Raw genomic sequence first — 22,410 nt, 5'->3', positions numbered from 1 at the left:
GTTTTCTGCATAGATGCATTCCCACAAAATTACATCACAACAATAAAACATCCATCATGAATATAAAGTTTTTAATGTTGAAGCAGATAGAGGAAAAGTAATTAAAATATTCAATGCATGCCTACAATCCATTACTGTGATGTTAATTTTTTAAATAATAAATTAGAGGGGAAACAGAAACCAATAAAACCGCTCTATCCTATAAATAATTCCCCCCTGCACATTTATTATTAAGATTGGGGGGAAACTTAAAATTTGCATACTAACTTCCAGGATTCAAACTATAATGAAGTCATTTAGAGTTTTTAAAGTAAAATTATGATTTGGAGGGGCCATGATTTTAATGAATATAACAAATTTAGAAAAATACATAAACCATGAACACATGGCTTGCTACAATTTTACTAAGTACACAAACCCATATAATCAGCACCAAGATGTAAAGGTTGCCTTCATGCCCTCCCCAAAGCTACCCATGAGCCATTACCACTCACTACTTTTTCCTTTTTCTGGTTTTAGAAACAAACTGTACTCTCTTTTTATCCAGCCTCTTTATCTGACATGACATTGGTAAGATCCATTGTGATGTTGTTGAATGCAGTAGTAATCAATTCATTCTCCCTGCTTGTTCCATTGGATGAACATATCACAATTCACTTATCTGTTCAACACTTGAACATGTGGGTTATTTCCTGCTTGAGGTTATTATAAATAATTCTCTAGCTTGGCTGGTGTGGCTCAGTGGTTAAGTTCAATTCCTGATCAGGGCACATGCCCAGGTTGTGGGCCCAATGCCCAGTGAGGGACATGCAGGAGGCAGCTAATCGATGTTCTCTCTCGTCGATGTTTCTATCTCTCTCTCTCTCCCTCTCCCTTTCCCTCTCTCTCAAATCAATAAAGACAAAAAAAAAAAAATTGTTTTAATAATTCTCTAGTGCACATTCTTGTACATATCTTTTGGAGAATTCATGAATATATTTCTATTGGATCTATATCAGAAATGGAATTGCACGGTTATGGATTTTTAAGTATTTAGCTATAGTAGATACTACCAAAGAGATTTCCAAAGTGGCGGTACGAACTGACCTTCTCAGCAGCAGTGTGTTTCACCTTAGCAGTACTTGTATCACTAGTCTTTTTCATTTTAGCTCCTCTGGAGGGCATGTGGCACCTTGTCACAGTCCTCATGTGCCTTCTCCAAGGACTGCTAACACACAGCACCGTCCGTCTGCTGCAGACGGAGTGTCTGCTGCTGTGAGCGTTTTGTCCCACCTGTATCCATGCCTTCCTACTAGGCTGCCTATCCTTCTTCTTACTGATTTGTCAGAATTGTTCACATTTTTCAAGTATTCTACTCCCAGACTGTGTCTTCTGTGTCTTTTCAGTCTCTTACTGGTAACTCTGATGACAGACATTCTTAATTATAGTACAATTTATCAATCTTTTCCTTCACACTTGGTGCTTTTTGTCATGAAAAGACCCTCCTATGTTATTTTCTTGAAAATGTATTATTTTACCTTTCACCTGAGAGCTGCAACCTGTTTGGTATTGACTCTGCTGCATGGTGGGGGAGAGGGAATCATGGATATTCTTCCCTCATCTAGCAGCTCAACTGACCCAGCAGCTTCCCAGGGCGATCGTCCCCCCCACTGACTGCACAACCCGCGTCACAGATCGTCACCAACGTGAGGCTCTATCTGTGAACTCCATTCCACTGTGGCCTACTTTTCTACGTCTGTGCTAACACCCTACTATCTGAATTGTGACATCAAAATGAATCTTGATATCTGGTAGTCAGAGGCCCCAACTTTGTTCTTTTCTTCAACATTGTATTTGCTAATAGTGATCCTAGTAACTTTCTATAATGTTTAGGATCAATTTATAAATTTCCATGCACACAAAGAGAAAATCTGCTGAGCCCTGGCCAGTATGGCTCAGCAGTTAGAGCATCAGCCCGCGAACCAAAGAGTCGTGGGTTTGATTCCGGCCAAGGGCACGTATCTCAGTTGCAGTTACCGGCCCTGGTCAGGGTCATGCAGGAGGCAACCAGTCGATGTGTGTCTCTCTCACACCAATGTTTCTCTCTCTTTCTCCCACTCTATCTGAAGATAAATAGAAAAATGTCCTCGGGTGAAGATTTAAAAGAAAGAGAAAAAAGAAAACCTGCTGAGATGCTGAGTGACTTCGCACTGATCTATGGTCGCTGTGCAGAGAACCACCGTCTGTGACTGCCCGCCCTCCACCAGCAGAACCCGGGGCGCTCCTGGTCCTTCTCAGGGCCCCTTTAACTTCTGCTAGACTAATGCACTGTTACACTGGCTTAAGTTCATTTAGAAGTTTCCAGTGTGTAATTGCTTTTTGCTAATATATAGCAAATGTATATATTACTGAAAATTATACTGAGCAGTAGCTTCGCTAAATTCACTTTTTAATTATTTTTTTTTTATCCTCATCCGAGGACATTTTTGCATTCATTTTCAGATACAGCAGGAGGGAGAGAAGGAGGAAGAGAGAGAGAAACATCAATGTGAGAGAGACACATGGACTGGTTGCCACCTGCACAACCCTAACTGGGGCCGGGGACAAACTGCAACCGAGGTATGTGCCCTTAGCAGGAACCGAATCTAGGCCGCTCTGATCCATGGGCCGATGCTCTAACCACTGAGCGAAACCAGCCAGGGCCACTTTTTAATTCTAAGTGTGGCCACTTTCACCACCTTAATGGAACCCTGAAATGAAGTAATTCAGGATTTCAAAGATTTACCTTTGTGTAGATCAGGCTGAAGAAGTTTCCCTGCATTACAGATGTATTCATTTATAATGTTTTATTTTTTAGTTTTTTAAAGTATCTAGTAAAATGTATCCTCATACCCTTAAAATAGCGAAGGATATTAATTGACTTTGTAAATCCATTAATAGGGTTTGAACCCTATCTTGGTTGAGTTTTTCTGTTCCTGGGTTTCATATGCTAGTCATCTGGGGAGAATTCATGCACCCTTGATCTTGATGAATATGAGTATATCACTTTTCTTCTTGCAAGGTCTTTGTCATAATTTAGATCAGGGTTATATTGACCTCATAAAATTAGCTGAGAAGTGTTCTGAAAGATTGATATTATTGTTTCCTTAGATATTTTGTTGAATTAATCAGTGAGGACTTTTTTGTGATAATGCTTTTAGTTACCTATTCAACGTCTTTAATAGTTAAAAGACAGTCCAAATCTCCCACGATGCATGAAGGTTTATACATTTCATTCTTCTAAAAGTAATAAACTCCATAATACTGCAGTCAAAACTGTATTGGTCTAGGAAATTTTAAATTCATTGGAATAAAGTTATTCATTATAGTCTTTATTTTCTAATTATCTAAAAGTTCTACAATGATTTTCTCTTTTCCAGTCCTAATATTGTTAATTTTAGCCCTGGCTGGTTTGGCTCAGCGGTTGGAGTGTCGGCCTGTGGTCAGAGAGACCCGGGTTCGGTTCCCACTAAGGGCACGTACCTTGGTTGCAGTTTGTCTCCGGCCCTGGTTGGTCGTGCGGGTGGCAGCCACTCGATGTGTCCCTTTCACATCGATGTTTCCCTCTCTCTCTCTCCCTCCCACTCTGTCTGTACAAAAAATGGAAAAATGTCCTCGGGTGAGGATAAAAAAAATATATCTATATTGTTAATTTTATATTCTCTCTTTTTTTTCCTTGTTCAGTCTTTTAAAGGGTTCATCAATTTTATTAGTCTTTTCAAAGAACCAATTATTGATGCCATTTAACAAGGAATTAAAAGACATCCACATATACACTTTTATTAAAACACTGGCATTGAGCTGTGTCAATTACATTTCAACGAGCACTGGGTTTATCCCGTCAGAGAGGAAGGGGAGAGAAACTCGTATTTATCGAGAACCTGCCACCCTAGGCCTTGTGCTATGAATCTAACATTTGCTTTCTTTCTTATAACTACTGGTCTCGTTATTTAGCAAAGGTTTTTTCTGCTTTTTCTTTATTTCTATTTCCTTTTCCATTTTATATATTTTTAAAATAACAGAGTTCACTGGACCTCAAAGTGACATTTCTACCTAAATGCTCCCAGGAGGAAGTGATTTAAAAAATGAAAAAATACAAAGTATTAAATTAGGATCAACAGATGTATTACTAATATTGGGAAAATGACAAGAAAGAGAAAAAAAAAATCACCTCTCCATGCAATAGAGAATGTGATGTGTATTTTAAACTACACGAGACCATAAAGGTAGGGAAAAAACTCACCATAAATTTAATTAAGCAAACGAAGTCACAAAACTAAGCCTAAAAATTCAATGAGTCATACTTTAGCCTAATTTCCTGGCTTTATTCTGATTTTGGTATTAATCAGGTAGAACCCTTACATTTTGGGGGTTTATCAAACAATGAAACAGACTTACACAATACAATCAAGTTGGCAATCTTCCATACTGACACATTTGACGTAATTCAAGAAAAGGGATTAGAATTTTCATTCAGAAGTTTAAAATTTTTCTTTTAAAATTTAAACTAGATAAAGGAAGAGTAAGATCGACTGCTTCCTAAACTATTCCTATTTCAAAGTAGGAACAGTTTTTGTAACACTATTTAAATTGCTTTCTGAATTTGTCCCTGTCCTCAGGAACATACATGCACTTTCTAACTTAAAATCACCAATGCCCCCTTTCTCTAAGCGTAGCATATGTGTAAATGGCTCTTGCATAAACGTTGGAGCTAACGAATGAGACAGATGAGTTAGCAAATAGTGCACAACAGCTCTCAGCCATATAGGTTCTCAATCAGAACTACCGGGATCAATTAAATACCAAAGTCAATTCATTTGGGAAAACAGTCTAAATGAGAATGAACAATTTGTGAAGGGAAATAAGCAATAAGGTGGAACTAGCCCTATTAAGTATTAAAACATCTAAAATCCAGGGACTGATCAGTGCTAATGGGGACAATTCCAGACGGCAAGTGTGTAAAGTAACCTCTGAGAATGTGAGTTGAACGTGGGGGGCTGGGGAGGCTTCACAGTAAGGAGGTCATGAATACCAAGGGGACTATTGCTTTGCTATTGGGAAAAAACTCAACCCAGAACTAACTTTCAATAAAGTCTGGATGGCCCTGGCCAGTATGGCTCAGTAGTTGAGAGTGTTGATCCATGGTTCGATTCCTGGCCAATGGACAAAATATCCTCGGGTTAGGGTTAACAAAAAAATAAAAATAAAATATAAACTCTGGATGGATCTACTACGAGTGATAATAAACTTCATATACTAATAAAGTCAAATAAATTCCATAAGTATTTCCTATAAAAAAGAGATGGGTTCAAAGAGGAAGACAATAATTTTAACAAAACAATTCAATGCAATCCCAATGAAAATCCCAGCAAGTTATCTTGTGGATGTTGCTAAACTTATCCTAACTTTACACAGGAAGGACATGACCCAGGGGAGCCAACACCACGTGCAGGAGAGGAGAGGAGAGCAGACCCTGCGCATGGACTCCCGGCGGAGCTCAGCGCCGAGACTGGAGAGGAAGTGGGTCGACGGAGAACAGGGCCCGAAACAGACCCACAGGACACAGCCAACTGGCCTGTGACAAGGGAGCAAAAGTAAGTCAGTGGAAAAGGATAGTCTTGCTCTGGCTGGTTGCTCAGTGGTTAGAGCTTCAGCCTGTGGACCAAAGAGTCCTGGGTTCAATTCCAGCCAAGGGCATGTACCTCAGTTGCAGTTTGTTGCCAGCCCAGGTTGAGATTGTGCAGGTGGCAACCAATCGATGTGTCTCTCTCCCTCTCTCCTACTCAGTCTGCAGATAAATGTAAAAATATCCTCAGGTAAGAATTAAAAAATTAAAAATTAAAAAGAAAAAAAGAAAAGGATAGTTTTTGTCACCAATACAGATCTAAACCCTTGGCAAAAACTAACTCAAAACGGACCACAGACTGAAATGGAATACACAAACATAAAACTCCTAAAAGATAGCACAGGAGAAAATCTAGATGACCTTGGACTGGTGATGACTTTTTAGATACAACACCAGAAGGCTGATTTATGAAAGAAAAATTAATAAGTTAGGATTCATTAAAATTGAGTCTTCTGCTCTGTGAAAGATACTGTTGGCTGAATGATAAGCCCCAAATGGGACAAAAGCTGATCTAATAAAATACACTTCTGATAAAACTTACATCTGATAAAAGGCACATCTGATAAAAGTCACATCTGATAAAACACACATGATAATGGACTGGTGTCAGAATGTACAGAGAACTCTTTAAACCCAACAATAGGAAAATAAACAACCCAATTTAAAACTTAGCAAAAGATCTGAACAGACATCTCACCAAGGAAGATATGAAGATGGCAAATAAGCATAAGAAAAGATGCTCAACATCGGATGTTATCAGGGAAATACAAGTTAAAATGACAGTAAGACAGTACCTCACCCCTATTAAAATGGCCAAATTCCAAAAAGTAGCAACACCAAGTGCTGACAAGGATGTGGAGCAACAGGAACTCGCATTCATTGTTGGTGAGAGAGCAACAGAGTGCAGCCACTTTGAAAGATAGTTTGGCAGTCTCTTACAAAAAAAATACTCGAAACACAGGATCCAACAATCAACAGTCCTTGGTATTTACTCAAAAGAGTTGAATGCTCATACCTACATGAAAACCTGCACACGAGTTTATAGCAGCTTTATTCATTACTGCCAAGACTTGGAAGCAACCCAGATGGCCTTCAGTAGGTGAATGGGTAAGCAAACTGTTGTCTATCCAGACAGTGGGATATTAGCAATAAAAGAAATGAGCACCCAACTGGTGTGGCTCAGTGGTTGCGCGTCGACCCATGCACCAAGAAGTCTCTGGTTCAGTTCCAGGTCAGGGCACATGCCCAGGTTGTGGGCCTGATCCCCAGTGGGGGGCGTGCAGGAGGCGGCCAATTGATGTTCTCTCTCACTGATATTTCTCCCTCTCTCTCTCCCTCTCCCTCTCCCTTCCTCTCTCCCTAAAAATCCATAAAGAAAAGAAAATGTTTTAAAAAGAAAAAAGAAATGAGCTATCAAGCTAGGAAAAGACACAAAGAAACCTTAAATGCACATTGTTATGTTGAAGAACCCAGTATGGGAAGGCTACATAGTGTATGATTCCAACTGTGAATTACACTAGAAAAAGGAAAACTACAGAGACAGTAAGAGTAGCAGTGGCCACCAGGGGCTGCAGAGGCAGGAGGCATAAAGGGGCGGGGCACAGGGGACGTGTAGGACACGAAACTGCTCTGTGTGACCCAGTGACGGTAGGTACATGACATTACACATTTGTCAGGACTCAGAAGGCACAGCACAAAGGCGACCCTAACGTCAACTACGGGCTCTGAGTGAGAATGCCACGCCAGCACTGCTCCGGCGATGACAAACGCGTCCACTAATGCAAGGTCTCCACAGCAGGGGAAGGGGTGGAGCGTCCAGGCAGTTCTCTATAATCCAAAACTTCTGCCGGGGGGTTATGTTAGATTCGAGGAAGACACCCCCATGGACGTGTGCACGAAGGATGGGTGAACTCCTGGAAGGCCGACTCTAAGTGAAGAATCCTGTGGTAAGAACGTGGGAATTCGTATTTGGGGGAAACAGCATATTCAGAAAGCCCATTTTGGATAGAGAATGAACGGTAGGAGGAACTAACTCAGACTATAAAGAAAAACTAAACCTTAAATTCCTTCACAAAACTGAGGTCATGCGACAGCAAACAGTCTGCTCAGGGGACGGTGTGGAACAGTGACGGGCCAAAGGCCTCAGGCAGAAGAGTGATGGAGGCAGCCCTGGGCAGGGCACCACGCGACGGCCCAGTGGCCGAGTCCACCCACTGCACATATGTCCCCCGAGCAAGGCTCGAACAGTTTCAGGGGGACCAGAGACTCCTCATGGGGAAAATACAAACAAATCTGCTCAACTTAAACATCTATGTAGCACCCACCTCAAATCCACTATGTAAGTCTAAGGCTACACCTTGTGGATATATACATGGCAGAATTGGTTTCCCTACTCCTAATAGTATAGTCATACACTAGTATTTTTTTTAGTGTTTTTTTTTTCTTTATTGAATTTTATTTTTATTTATTTATTTTTTTTATCCTCACCCGAGGACATTTTTCCATTTTTTGTTCAGGTAGAGTGGGAGGGAGAGAGAGGAACAGAGAGAGAGAGAGAGAAACATCGATGTGAAAGGAACACATCGAGTGGCTGCCACCCGCACAACCGACCAGGGCCGGGAACAAACTGCAACCGAGGTACGCGCCCTTAGCAGGAACCGAACCCGGGTCTCTCAGGACCGCAGGCCGACGCTCTAACCGCTGAGCCAAACCGGCCAGGGCATCTTTATTGATATTTAGAGAGAGGGGAAGTGTGAGGGAGAGAGAGATGGAAACATCGAAGAGAGAGAACGTCAGTGGGCCACCTCCTGCATGCCCCCCACTGGGGACTGAGCCCACAACCTGGGCATGTGCCCTGACTGGGAATCGAACCGGCGACCTCTTGGTACATGGGTCGATGCCCAACCACTGAGCCGCCCGGGCCAGGCCATACACTAGTATTTTTATTCTGTAAACCATTAGCAGAAAAACAAAACAAAATCTCCACGCCATCACAGGTGTGTAAACAATCCCGATTTTTCTCTGTGGCCCTGGAATCTTGCTTTTATTCCTATACCCTCAACCCCCACAAGAAACCGTTTCTTGCGTGTTTGCATCCACAGTGTATACCTTCCACCTCCGTCCTGACCTGGAAGGGACCCCTGGCTCCCAGGCTCTCTCCACTGACCCTGCACAGACGTCTCCACGTTGCTCCGGGCTGCTGGCGACGGGTCTGCACGGACAGAGGCCGCGAGGTCCTGCCACCCGCTGCTGTTCTCCTGCGTCTACTGCTACATGCCCGGCACTTACCTGCCTTTCTCTGTGCACCTTCTGATCTCAGTGGGACTCTTTTCTCTCATGTCCAACAACACGATGCTTTCAATACATCTTGTCTTTCTCCAGAACGGTGGAGACCAGTGACGACAGTGTGAAGCCTGTCCCGCCTGCCCTTGGTGTCCTGCGCTCCGCCAATGGTGCAGGGCAGCTCGGCGGTGTCCTGTCCCAGGGAAGGACTCAGCTCTGTGTGGCCTCGGCACCAGTGGCCTCGCACTGTCTCAGAAGCCGCGTGAGCAGAGCTGCCTGTCCCGCCAGCGCTGGCCTCGTGCTGTCAGGTCAGCCCGCCCGCGGGCTCTCAGGCCCCGGGTTCCCCGCTGGTCCGGGTCTTTCTCCACCGCTTCTGAGTGTGGCTGAGGCAAAGGAGCTGCCTGCCCTGCCTTCAGGTTTGAGCCGCCCTCCCAGGGAGCCCGTATGTGCCCATACTCGCCACACTGCTTCTAGGGAAAGGGTCTGTAACGCTTATCTGAGTCACAAAGGCCCTTGACTGGAGATGGCCGTTTAACTTCTCATCCAGGCTGGGGCACAGGACAGCAGAAGGATGGGCCACAGGAGAGGAGCCGGGCCGCAGAGGGCAACCTGGGGTGCCAGCAAACAGGATGGACGATCACCCGACTCCAAGAGCTTCCTTTCTCCTCCCTCCCGAAAGAACTCTTACTACAACAGCAGACAGAATCTTCGGAAATTTTCAGGACGTTAATTTTTGACATAAATTCTATCTTATAATCCAAGCCAGCAAACACTGAATATCTGCTTCGTGCCATGAGACGCACTGCCTGGTGTGGGTGGTACCGAGGGAACACGCTAGAAGCCCTGCCGCAGAGGCCGGGCACTCTGATGGGGACAGGCAGTCTACTGCAAACTAAGAGTAAAATAAACACAGGTACCCGTCAGAAGGTGGTAAGTGCATGGTGACGAAGTGCCAGTTAGGGGCGGTGCCACTCGCTAAAAATGGTGAAAGGCGAAGTATGCTCTCAAATTAGACTACAGTGTTTTTAGAAAATAAAGTTTGAACTTTAAAGAATAAAAATTAAAGGCAGCTGTCTCAATAAATTATGAATATCTTTGTCATTAATATATTCAGAAATAGTTTGTCACATCAATTTACCATCTGATTCATTTGCTATCAAATAGTTATATTTAAAATATTGTTTAATTTTAAACACAAAAAAATCTGAAGATGTCTAAATTGAATGATACTAATCAAATAAAATAATCTATCCATTTCAAGATTCATAATCTAAAACAGGCATAACTGCGCCAGGTGATCGAATTACATGTTGATTGAATTGGTCTCCTTATTGAGTTTGATGCTGGATTCTCTGGAAAACACAGCATCCAAATCCACAGAAATGCATCCTATCCGTGGTCTCAGAGCAGGAAGGAATCTCTCTAGAGACAGGAAGACAGTAAAACTGAAGATGGGTGTTTCAATCACAGACCAATGTCCATATCGACGCACAGTAAATACATAGTGTGCTCGGTGCATATTTTAGCTGTCAGCCCTTTAGGAGACTATAAGCACCTTTAACTTTTCAATCACTGTACCAACTTCACAGATGAAGGAAGGACAGGTACATGGCTGTGTACAGAGGCTTTGGACAAGATGCTGAATCAGGACCCTGTCGGGTTAGTCAGTATATTGATTTATATTAGCCTTTAGCCACATTCTCCAAGCAGTACTCATGCTTTCCTGAACAGAGAGGCAAACAGAACCCGCTTCTGGAAATAAAATGTTAAGTTACAATGGATATTTGGGAATTGCAGCCTCAATATAAATAGCCGGTAACATCATATTGCCCACAACATAAATGGACTCATCCATTACGCGCCTCCCAGTTTTGACCTGTGGAGGACGTCAGCTGTGTGGGATGGGACACACACCTGCGTGGAGGGTAGAAGCAATTAGGAGTCGGACGAGCGATCAGAGCTCTCTCCTCCGTGCTCCCATTGAACTGCTATCAAAGCATGTTTCACACCCATTACAATGATTTATTTCCCTTTTCTGTTCACTATTAAATTGCTAAGTTCCAAGAAAGGATGCATTCTTATTTATCTCTGTGTCTCCAGCCCCTTTTTTGGCACAAACGCTGCATGAATCGGTTGGGTGAAGAAGGGACATCGGTTTTCCACTTCCCAGCTATGGAGACAACTGAGCATAGACGCTGATGGCTCTTCGTAGATAGGATTTCACTTGCTAGACCTAGCTGGACACAAGAACCTGGAGGATCTCAAATCTGAATAAATATTTCCATTAAGGCATAAAGATGGTATACATGGTACCTCCGTGTCTGCTCTGTATTGCAGCAAAAGATGTCAGAAATTGTCCAACATTCATTTACACATAAACCCATCTTTCTTCTTACAAAACGAGAACCTGATTTTGCAGAGGTGCCTGTCCTCCCCCTCCCCAAGCTCCGCGTCAGTGCGGTGGCCCATTTTCCTGCGCAGTAAATGATGGAGGCATGAGCATGTGACAGTGGGCACGAGGGATAGTCTACCAGGGGAGTTCTGGGGGAAGTTCCTTGCTCCCAAAAAACAAAAATGAGAAAGTCAGCTCCTTTTTGTGCCTACGGATGGTCTTAGCTTAGATATCATCCCTGACACTGCAGCAGCCACAGGGGAACCATGAGGGAAGTGGGCTGAGAACCAAGCCAGCAGCGAGGAGAACAGGGAAAACCAGAGCCCGTCTCATCCATTACACCTGGACTCTCTTCCTTTGGGCCTTGGGTCCTTATAGAGGATTAAGTTGTGAAAGATGGCACACACTCTGTATCGTATGATGCCATCGTGTAAAACTGTGTGTGTATCATTTCTAGATAGCACAAACCAATCCATTAGCTGTGGCTGTTGTCAGGGGAAGGAGGGTCGTGGGAAGGTACCTTCAGTTTATGTTCTCCTATGTTACTGTTATAAGAACAAAAGATTGAAATGGTTCTTGAATTTAAAATGAAATTTAAGTATATGTCTATACATTTTGTAATCCTCACCTGAGGATATTTTTCCATTGATTTTAAGATAGAGCGGAAGGGAGGGAGGGAGAGACAGAGAGAGAGAAACATTGATGTGAAAGAGACACATCGATTGGTTGCCTCCTGCAGGACCCCAACTGGGGCCAGGGATCAAACCTGCAACCTAGGTATGTGCCCACGACTGGGAATCAAACCCAAGACCCTTTGGTTCATGGAACGATGCTCTAACTGCTGAACCAAACCGGCCAGGGCTTAAGTATATTTTTATATTGTATGCATGGGAGGCACTAATTACTTTTAATAATACCATTAATCAAACAAATAAAGATGGGATGACTGACTGGAGTCCCGACACATCCCAGGCAGGCATGCTGCTGAAGCACAAGTAAAATTCGTAAGTGTGGTATTATTTTCTTTTACTAAATAGTAGCCCTTTCAGTCTGTGGTCTGGTCTCTTCAGAGGCAGATGTCCACCTTCAACAGCAAAGTGCAATCACAGTTTTACATCCCAACTCTTTAATTCTGTGTTTTAATGGAGACTTGGGGTGTGCAGAACAGTAACATGTTTGAAAATGGATCAATAACATCAAATGGGTAAGTCTAGTTCACTCTCTCCCAGTGAGCCATTCACCCAACCATCTGAGACACTTACTTCTAATAAGAACACAGAGTCTATTTATATAAACCCTAAGCAGGGTTTGTCAAGCTTTCTTCCTTCACACAACCCAGTTCACTTTAACAAAGAGAAAACAAATGGGAATATGTATGAACTCAACCAGGTGGGTGCAACATTAGCCCTTTCAATTCCAGGGCCTTGGCCTTTCTGCCAAGAGCTTGACAAGCCAGTCTTCTAGGTGCGGCTGGACATGCACCAAGGGCAGGACAGAAATGTCAGGGTCAGGGGCAGGACAGAAATGTCAGGGTCAGGAGTTGGACAGGAATGTCAGGGGCAGGGGCAGGACAGAAATGTCAGTGTCAGGGGCAGGACAGAAATGTCAGGGTCAGGGGCAGGACAGAAATGTCAGGGTCAGGAGTAGGACAGGAATGTCAGGGTCAGGAGTAGGACAGGAATGTCAGGGTCAGGAGTAGGACAGAAATGTCAGGGGCAGGAGTAGGACAGAAATGTCAGGGGCAGGGGCAGGACAGAAATGTTAGCGTCAGGAGTAGGACAGAAATGTCAGGGGCAGGGGCAGGACAGAAATGTCAGGGGCAGGGGCAGGACAGAAATGTCAGGGGCAGGGGCAGGACAGAAATGTCAGGGTCAGGAGTAGGACAGAAATGTCAGGGTCAGGGGCAGGACAGAAATGTCAGGGTCAGGAGTAGGACAGGAATGTCAGGGTCAGGAGTAGGACAGGAATGTCAGGGTCAGGAGTAGGACAGAAATGTCAGGGTCAGGAGTAGGACAGAAATGTCAGGGTCAGGAGTAGGACAGAAATGTCAGGGTCAGGAGTAGGATAGAAATGTTAAGATCAGAGCCCAGACGGCGTGGCTCAGCAGTTGAGCGTCGACCCACGCACCAACAGGTCGTCGGTTTGATTCCTGGTCAGGGCACATGCCCAGGTTGTGAGTCCGATCCTCAGTGAGGGGAATGCAGGAGGCGGCCAATTGGTGTTCTCTCTCATCAATGTTCCTATCTCTCTCTCCCTCTCCCTTCCTCTCTAAAATAAAAAAAAAATTAAAAAAGAAAGAAAGAAATGTTAAGATCAGCGAACAGGGTAGTTTCGGAACCACCAATAAATACTAAAAACTCTTCAGGGAATAAAGTCTTTCAAATGCAAATGTGTGTGAATGTCTGAATCGTGTATATAAGATGGACTGAAATTAACACGGATCAGTTCACGGGAAAACCAGGCTCCTGTCGGACCAAGTAACTTTCCCGCCCCTTTTCCACTCTATTTCTCTGATGTTTATTTGATCTTGTCAGTAACATCTCACTGAAACTGTACTTCCACAATGTAATAACCTAATTAATGGCCCCAAAGCTGCCGGCGTCCTGATCCCCAGAACCCATGAACATTTACAGGGTCGCATGATGCTGACTTTAAAGATGAGCGTGGGCCGCCCGCCGAGCACGGAACCTGCAAAGGCCAGGAGCCGAGTGTCCCCCAAGAGCCCCGTAAGGAATGCAGTCCTGCCAACACGGCCCAGAGAGACTGACTTAGATCCCTGACCTCCAGGACTGTAAGATAATCAATTCACGGTGTTTTCGGCCACCAGGTCGGTGGCACGTGGTTCCAGCAGCCATGGAGACTGGTCCAGGCGCTGCGTGGCTGGCCACTCCTGCGCTCTGACCTCTCAGACCGGCTCCCCGCGACCCTCCTCTTCCCGCGGCCGCAGGGACGCCGGTCTCCCTGCTCTTCACGACTACGAGCTGCAGACCACAGGCTCCAGAGCCCCATGGACACGGTTCTGCCCAGTTCTCCTCCTTGCCTGCTCCGTGATCCTGTCAGATAACCCAGTTTTCAGGTCTAGAAGTTCCATTTTCTCTCTCTGAATAATTTTTCTATGCTGAGCATTTGAATCTTAGTTGACTGTAAACTACTTTCTATTTCATTTATCACAGTTGTAGCTGCTTCAAGTCCTTTCTGGCAGGGTCAGCTGGGCCTGCTCCTGACTGTCTTTTCTGTTCACACTGGGTCATATCTGCATGGCTGTGTTCTACACCCCGTCCTCTGTACTGTGGAGATTCTGGATTCGGCAGTGAACCTCTGAGGAATGTTGATGGGCTTGTTTTAAGGGGCAATTAACTTGGTGGGGCACCAAGAACTACACAAATCTCTGTTCAGAGTTGTCCTCAGTAACTACGGCTGAACTGATGTATGCCCCTCCCCCCAGAACTGACATGTGTCCACACACACACACACACACACACACACATACTGAACTGACATGTGCCCCCACACACACACACACTGAACTGATGTGCGCCCCCAGCACCCCACACACACTGAACTGACATGTGCCCCACACACACACACACACACTGAACTGATGTGAGCCTCCCAGCCCTCACCCCATACACATGGGCTAAGCATCATCTGGAGACTCGGGCAGGGTTTAGGCAGATCCTGGGGCTCCCCTCTAGGTTTTCCTTTCCCAGGATCACTCGCCCTTCCAAAGGCCCTGCGTTCAGGACACTGACTTCAGTCCGCCTTTAGCTGAAAGTCTTAAAAGTGGGAAACTCACCTGCACCAACTCCGTTTTCCAAGCCACACCCTCTCCAGAACCTGCCTGGCTTTGTTCAACCCTCTAGAGCCTTCAGCGAATGGGGGTTTTGTTGTTCGTTTTGTTTTTAACTTAGTGTTCGGTCTCAAGTTGACAGCTATTTTCTCCGGAAAGGGCAGGGCTGGTCGGAGTTGTTCAGACAAACCCGAAGAAGCGTCTCGGGGACACGAGCACCGCGCAGTGCCTCCTGTCAGGGCTGCCCCACGCTTTAGACCTGGTGACATTAACTGCTCACAGCAAAGCTTCAAGTGAGAACACGGAGTCACATGGAGGTGAACCAGCTGGTCTCAGATGGCCAGGGACCGCGTCTGCCTGGGAGATTGCTCCAGGATCGAGCGGAAACACAGCCCAGGCCCCCAGAACTCAGTCTGCCGCGCCTGTGTTCGTACATCGTCTTCTATGCAATTACTTGCCTGAAATTGTGCTTCAATGTTTGATAAATGTATTTTTAAAAAACTCATTTTTGGTGCTTCAATGTTTAAAAAATATATTTATAAAAAACTCATTTACCGGTAAATTTAGCTATTTGCTTCTTACGCATTTTGAATACTCTCAGGGCACAAGGATTTTATAAGAAAACACGGGGTATTAATAATAATAGGCCACCTTCTACAACTCTGTTTTTCCTATACAACTGGATTTATGTGTGTCTGATGTGTATCTCTATTAATAACTAAGTCACTGCAGTATTTTGTACCTTCAATTCCAAGGCAGAATATAATTTAGAAATAAGAAACATTCCTAGGATTCCATACAAAATAAATTTTGTCCTGGCCGGTTTGGCTCAGCAGTTAGAGCATTGGCCCATGGACCAAAGAGTCACTGGTTCGATTCTGATCAAAGGCACGTACCTCAGTTGCAGTTCGGTCCCCAGCCCTGGTTGGGGTCATGCGGGAGGCAACCAGTTGATGTGTCTCTCTCACATCGATTTTTCTCTCTCTCTGTCCTGCCCTCCCTCTCTATCTGAAGATAAATGGAAAAGTATCCTTGGGTGAGGATCTAAAACAACAACAATAATAATAAACCATTTCAGCCCTGGCCGGTTTGGCTCAGCGGTTAGAGCGTCAGCCTGCGGTCTGGAGAGACCCGGGTTCGGTTCCCGCTAAGGGCATGTACTTCGGTTGCAGTTTGTCCCCGGCCCTGGTTGGTCGTGCGGGTGGCGGCCACTTGATGTGTCCCTTCACATCGATGTTTCTGTCTCTCTCTCCCTTCCTCTCTATCCCTCCCACTCTATCTGTACAAAAAAATGGAAAAATATCCTCGGGTGAGGATAAAAAAAAAAAAAAGAAAAAGAAAAAAATAATAATAATAATAAACCATTTCAGTAAATGAAAACACAAGAACCGTTTGAACCCTATCTCGGGACCTGTCGCACTGTCCTCCCGGCAGGCTGTTCTCTGTTAGACTCAAAAGCATGACCGGATGAGTGGTCGTGTTCCTTGGGAAATTTTTAAATATTATTTCTATATTAATAGTTCAAATAATTCTACTTGTCATAGAAGTTATTGTAGATCTATTGTAGACATTATTAAAATCACTGCAGAATTCAAAGGAGTAACCAGTTCTGCACACCCATTCCTCGTGCAAACACGGGCCACACTCTCTCAGGACAGCACACCTGCGCCTGCGCTGTGATGTCCGCTTTACCGCAGGAGACCGTGAGCGCACCGAGGACCAAAGTCACTTCTCAGTAACTCTCCTACCCACAGAGCCTTGTAGAGCTCATCTGTTACGTGCTCAAGTAAATAAATTTGCATCGAATAAATTAATTATGACTAAATGATTTTATCTGTAACATTTACAATATTACAGCCTGGATGTCTCAGATTTGGGAGTATCCTTCATCATTTAAATTAGTCAACAACCAACGTCCTGGAAGGACAAGGAAACACCTGGCGCGAGCTGGACAAAGGCCGCCCCTCACACTCGCCAACCTACCTCCCACCAAAGACAGGCCAAAAGGGAAAGTCTGGTTTAATTTTAGGTGTTTTTCTGCTTCAAGGTACACTACTCTAACAAGGAACCAACGGTCAAGGGGGCACAAGCCAAAGCAAAAGATAAAATAGGGCCCTACAATTATCTCAGAGACAACTGAACCAAAGGCAGGACAGTCCATGTTATAATTTTAAAACATACTCTCCTAACAGAACATAGACATAAGCCTCTCAATATACTCATGCACTGAACCAAAGCAATGCCTTTTCAACGAATGACAATTATCATCTGACAAAGTAAGAACTTTCAGTCAACTTCCCGGACCCACAGCCAAAGCTCCTTCCACTTCACATCCGTGCTCCACGACATGGAATGCTGGGCTCCTGAAGTTAAAGCAGGCAGGAAAAAGATAAAACAGCCCTGGCCGGTCTGGCTCAGCGGTTGGAGCATCGGCCCGAGGTCCAGAGAGACCCGGGTTCAGTTCCCGCTAAGGGCACGTACCTCGGTTGCAGTTTGTCCCCTGCCCTGGTTGGTTGTGCGGATGGCAGCCACTCGATGTGTCCCTTTCACATCAATGTTTTCTCTCTCTCTCTCTCTCTCTCCCTCCCTCCTCTCTCCCTCAAGATGAATGCAAAAAATGTCCTCAGGTGAGGATAAAAAAAAAAAATTAGAAATAAAAAAAAGAGCCGCTACTAAGGTGAAGAGAAACCGGTCCTGCCTATTTAACGTGGATGGGCTTTGAATAAGCATAAAAGCCACGGGTGTTCAGTGGAATTATATACAGTGTTATCAGATCTGGATCTTTTACACACTTTTCAAAATTAAACAGATTTTTTAAAATCCCTTCAGGTAGAATCCTTCAGAATGTTTTTTGTGCCACAAAAAATGTTACTATTTTACTAATAGTCACATAATACAACTCGATGGGATCAAAATCATGTTAGGTAATATTTTTCCTGTTTCATTTTTCCACATCTCAGTTTGTTATCAATAATTTTCATGGCTGTTTTGGCACCAATGATGGGAGGCGATTTCCTGTTAGGCTTCCTGCAGCTTTATGAAAACTAAGCATGTATTCGGGGGACCCAAGAATATGAGCTAAATGATACTTAACCACAAAAAGGCATGGTTCTGCCCTGGTCGGTCTGGCTCAGCGGTTAGAGCGTCGGCCCGCCGACCAATGAGTCACAGTTCGATTCTGGTCAGGGCACATAGCTCAGGTGTGGTTCGTCCCAGCCCTGGTCAGGGTCGTGTGGGAGGCAACCAGTCGATGTGTCTCTCTCACATTGATGTTTCTCTCTCTCTCCCTCTCTCCCTCCCTCCTTCTCTCCCTGCCACTCTATCTGAAGATAAACAGAAAATATCTACAGGTGAGGATTTTTTTAAAAAGGCGTGGCTCTGGATAAAATGTTTTCCTTCTCATCACCATGTATGTTTGTATTGCTACATGCATATGGCAGCATTTTGGACATTCAATAGTATCAGTATTATTTAATTTATTTAATTACATTAATTTAGGAAGACCTATTTTTTCCAAAGTTTTCATAAAGAAAGCTGATTATGAAAGGGTGAGGGGATGAGGGGATGCATAAGGTTTTTTAATCAGTTTTGATTTTTTTCAATTACAGTTTACATTCAATATTATATTAGTTTCCATTGCACAGCATAGTGGTTAGACATTTATATAAGTCTAGTACCCGTCTGACACCATACATGGTTATTCCATTAGTGACTGCATTCACTGTGCTGTACGTTAGGTCCCCATGGCTATTTTGTAACTGCCAATGTGTACTCCTTAAGCCTTCACTTTTTTCACCCAGCCCCCCAACTCCCTCCCAGCTGGGGACCCTTAAGATTCTTTTTGATACCCTGGTAACTTAGAATGGAAGAAATGATTTCATGCAAAGAAGCATTGCCCCGCTGACACACTTCATCCCAGTGAAGTGAATTTTCTTTAAGCAAATGTCCAGCATGTCATTTACTAAGCTGGAGGTGGCACGTGCTCCACGCAGCGCTTCCGGTAGATTCCCAGAATGAGCTGGAAGGAGAGGCCAGCGACGTATGAGGCACCAGCATGAGGATCTAGGGAGTCCAGCGACATGACTCCAGCAAGTGCCAGCAACATCCAGGGATCACACGTCATCAGACACACTATTGAGCCACTGGCACTTTTATAACTGAGATGGTTGTTACAGGGAAAACACCTGTTACTCGTGGTAAACAGCTGTGGCTCCAAGTCTCCCGTGTCCCTCACCCTAACCACCCAGGCCTCCCTGGACGCCCCCAAATCACTCAAACCACCCTAAAACCGCCCTCTCGGACCTTGCCTCTAACATCATTGCTGGCTGAGGTCCACTCTCATTAACTGATACTTGTCACAAGCTAGTTGTTAAATATTCTGAATATTATTTCTGGGTATAACCAAAACCCTGCATTCTAAGAGAGAATCTTTCTTTCCCCAACATACAGTCAGTCGCCCTTTGAGTTATCTAACGGTGGTTTCTCCCTCCAAGTCTGTTGTCCAAAAGTGGACCCAACTCAAGGCAGCCCCCTGCACCTGTAGGTTTCTCTCGCTCAGGGTCCTGCGGTAGCTGTGCTGGGCTTTACACGGTGGTGCTCACCAGCACATACACTGTCACTTTCTGACCGAAATGTTATAGATGGATTGCAACTCAAAATAAAACTCAGCTACATAAAAATACTTTGGAGTCATCGGGTCCAGAAAGTCTTACTAATAATATTTTTACAGCATAGATTTTAATATACACACACACAAATATATATATATATATATACACACACACACAAATTTTAGAGCTTGTTTCGCCCAACTCCATGATTTTGGGGAGATAAAACATCTTTTCAGAAGTTCAAATTTAGAAACAGCTGTTTAGCAATATCAAAATTAAATTTATGTCAATTTAGTCGTAAGTTGGTATTTTTACAAAGACAGGTGAAATGACAATATACTTCCCTAGATGCTCCTGCAAAAGAAAAATGATTTTTCTTTGTAAAGACAGACTTTAATTTCAAATCTTATATGCACAAGTAATGTTTAAATATCAAGAGGGGGTTAACCAGTCCAGGTAGAAACTAGTTGAATTGAGAAATATGTTAGTCCTCTTTAATTTAAGCCTACTTCAAGACCTTTGCATTAAAGAATAGAAAAAAAAAAATTTTTAACTTTATATTGTTTGATACAGTAATTTCAAACACTGTTATTACCCAAAATAAATTTGCAAAATTAGACATTTGGATCTTTGGTAAAATAAACTTTTAGTCAAATATAAAATAAAAATCACTAAGATTTATCTTCCATACTTAGTAGTATACTATAAAAGTTTTTAATTAATTTAGAATTAATACACAAACTAATTTAAGTCCTAAGCTGTATGATCCTAACATTTTTTAAAAGTAGAAGGCTAATAAAAATATATTACTTCATAATTGATCACTCATTTCCTGTTGAACAGTGTATTATCAATTTTAAATCTCTTCATTTATTAAGACCTGAACAATGGACTAACAACAACAACAGCAGCAGCAACACACAGACCAATAATGGCCAAAAAGAAAGTTCAGTTTCATGCCTGGAAATAATATACTTTATTAAACTATTCCCTGGAGTAATTATAGCACTAAAAAAACAAACAAACAAACAAACAAACAAGTTTGACCATTCATCCTCCTGCATAATTATTCTAAAATTTTAAGAACTGGCTTAGAATGAACAGTAGTAACTCAGAAATTAGTTATAGCAAATCAAAGCATGGAAAATACTTCAAATTACCAAATAAACTTTCAAAGAATATTATCTGTACTAGGAGACAAAATAAGAATTTCAATTTGCAGAAGAAAATGATTAGCTGTTTACAAAGTTACAGTCAACTAAAGCTGTATCACCATAATTTCATTACTTAAAATGTATGAGTGCCATGAAATTTTACTGCCATAAATAAACTTAGAACATTGTACATAGTTAGAGGCTTTTGAAAATGAAATCAAGATTCATAACAAATTAAGATAGTAATAACAACAGCTCTGAAGATGGAAGAAAACACACAAATTCTCAAAGAAAGACATTGTTTTAAACCAAAGACATAAGAATGAGGTTCAATGACATGGATTATATTAGCTTAGATTTTTTTAAAGTTCTTTAAGACATCACAGGTCTACTAGATCAAGCAGAAAGTCAAACTCAAGAAAATCACAAGTAAAAGGCATCGACTTATTTCAGCATAAAGAAAATCTCCAATATCTGTGAAATAAATCATTCATATAGTAGCCAAGTTCTTTAAAATATTGCATAAATAAGTACATAAATTAAGTACTTGCCCCTTCTGACTTCTCCATCGTGTTCGCCAGCATCTCCTGTAGGGCCCGGACAGAGAGGGACTGCTCCAGAACAAAGGTGCAGATGGAGAGGTCTGGGGGTACATTCTGTATAGAAAGAGGAAAAGCCCCATCAATATCACGATTATAAGCATGATCACCATCATTATTATCACCATCTCCACCATCCTCACCACCACCACCATCAAATACCACTACCATCACCACCACCACCACCACCATCACCAAAACTACTACCATCAACATCACCAACACCAACATTACTACCATCAACATCACCTCTACCATCACCATCACCAACACCAACCCTACCAGCACCATCACCCCCATCACCACCACCACCATCACCAACACTACCACCATCAACATCACCACCATCACCAACACCACTACCATCACCACCAACACCAACACCACCATAGCTATTATCACCATCACCACCATCACCACCACCACCACTACCACCATCACCACCACCACCACCATCAATCACTGTTATCACCATCACCACCATCACCACCACCACCACCAAAACCACTACCAGCACCGTCACCACCACCACCACCACCACCATCATCATCACCACCACCAATCACCACCAATCACCATCACTCATCACCATCATTACCACTGTCACCATCTTCATCACCATTATCATCATCATCAAGTATCCAGACCCAATTTACCCTATGACACTTTATTTTTTTCATACAAAAAATAAAAATACTTGTCAATTCTTTAATATGAGCTCCCAAATCATCCCACATATTCACACTTTATTTATGGGTAATAATAGCTACTATTTTAGTGTCAATCGGATAGGCAATGCACTCAGAGCTTTATCAGTAACTCCTGTGGTCATCTATGGTAAGAATTATTACCATCATTGTGTGGATAGAGAAAACAGAGAAGTTAGGTTACTTTTCCAAAGTCACAATTTTTCAAGCCAGGATTAAGAAATCACATTTC

At 43.3% G+C, this 22,410-nt stretch overlaps 1 protein-coding gene across 1 annotated transcript in view; it reads right to left on the bottom strand.

The window, feature by feature from the left end:
- Positions 1-22,410, bottom strand: part of RYR2 (ryanodine receptor 2) — a 450,374-nt gene that overhangs the window by 369,121 nt on the left and 58,843 nt on the right. The window contains exon 4 of the mRNA XM_036277752.1: positions 21,424-21,528. Coding sequence (XP_036133645.1) covers positions 21,424-21,528 — 105 coding nt within the window. The remainder of the gene's footprint in view (positions 1-21,423; positions 21,529-22,410) is intronic.

This window comes from Molossus molossus, unplaced genomic scaffold (assembly GCF_014108415.1).
Source record: "Molossus molossus isolate mMolMol1 unplaced genomic scaffold, mMolMol1.p scaffold_m16_p_23, whole genome shotgun sequence".
NCBI lineage: Eukaryota > Metazoa > Chordata > Mammalia > Chiroptera > Molossidae > Molossus > Molossus molossus.
Note: the sequence above shows the minus strand (reverse complement) of the source record. Positions and strands in the feature narration are given on the sequence as shown.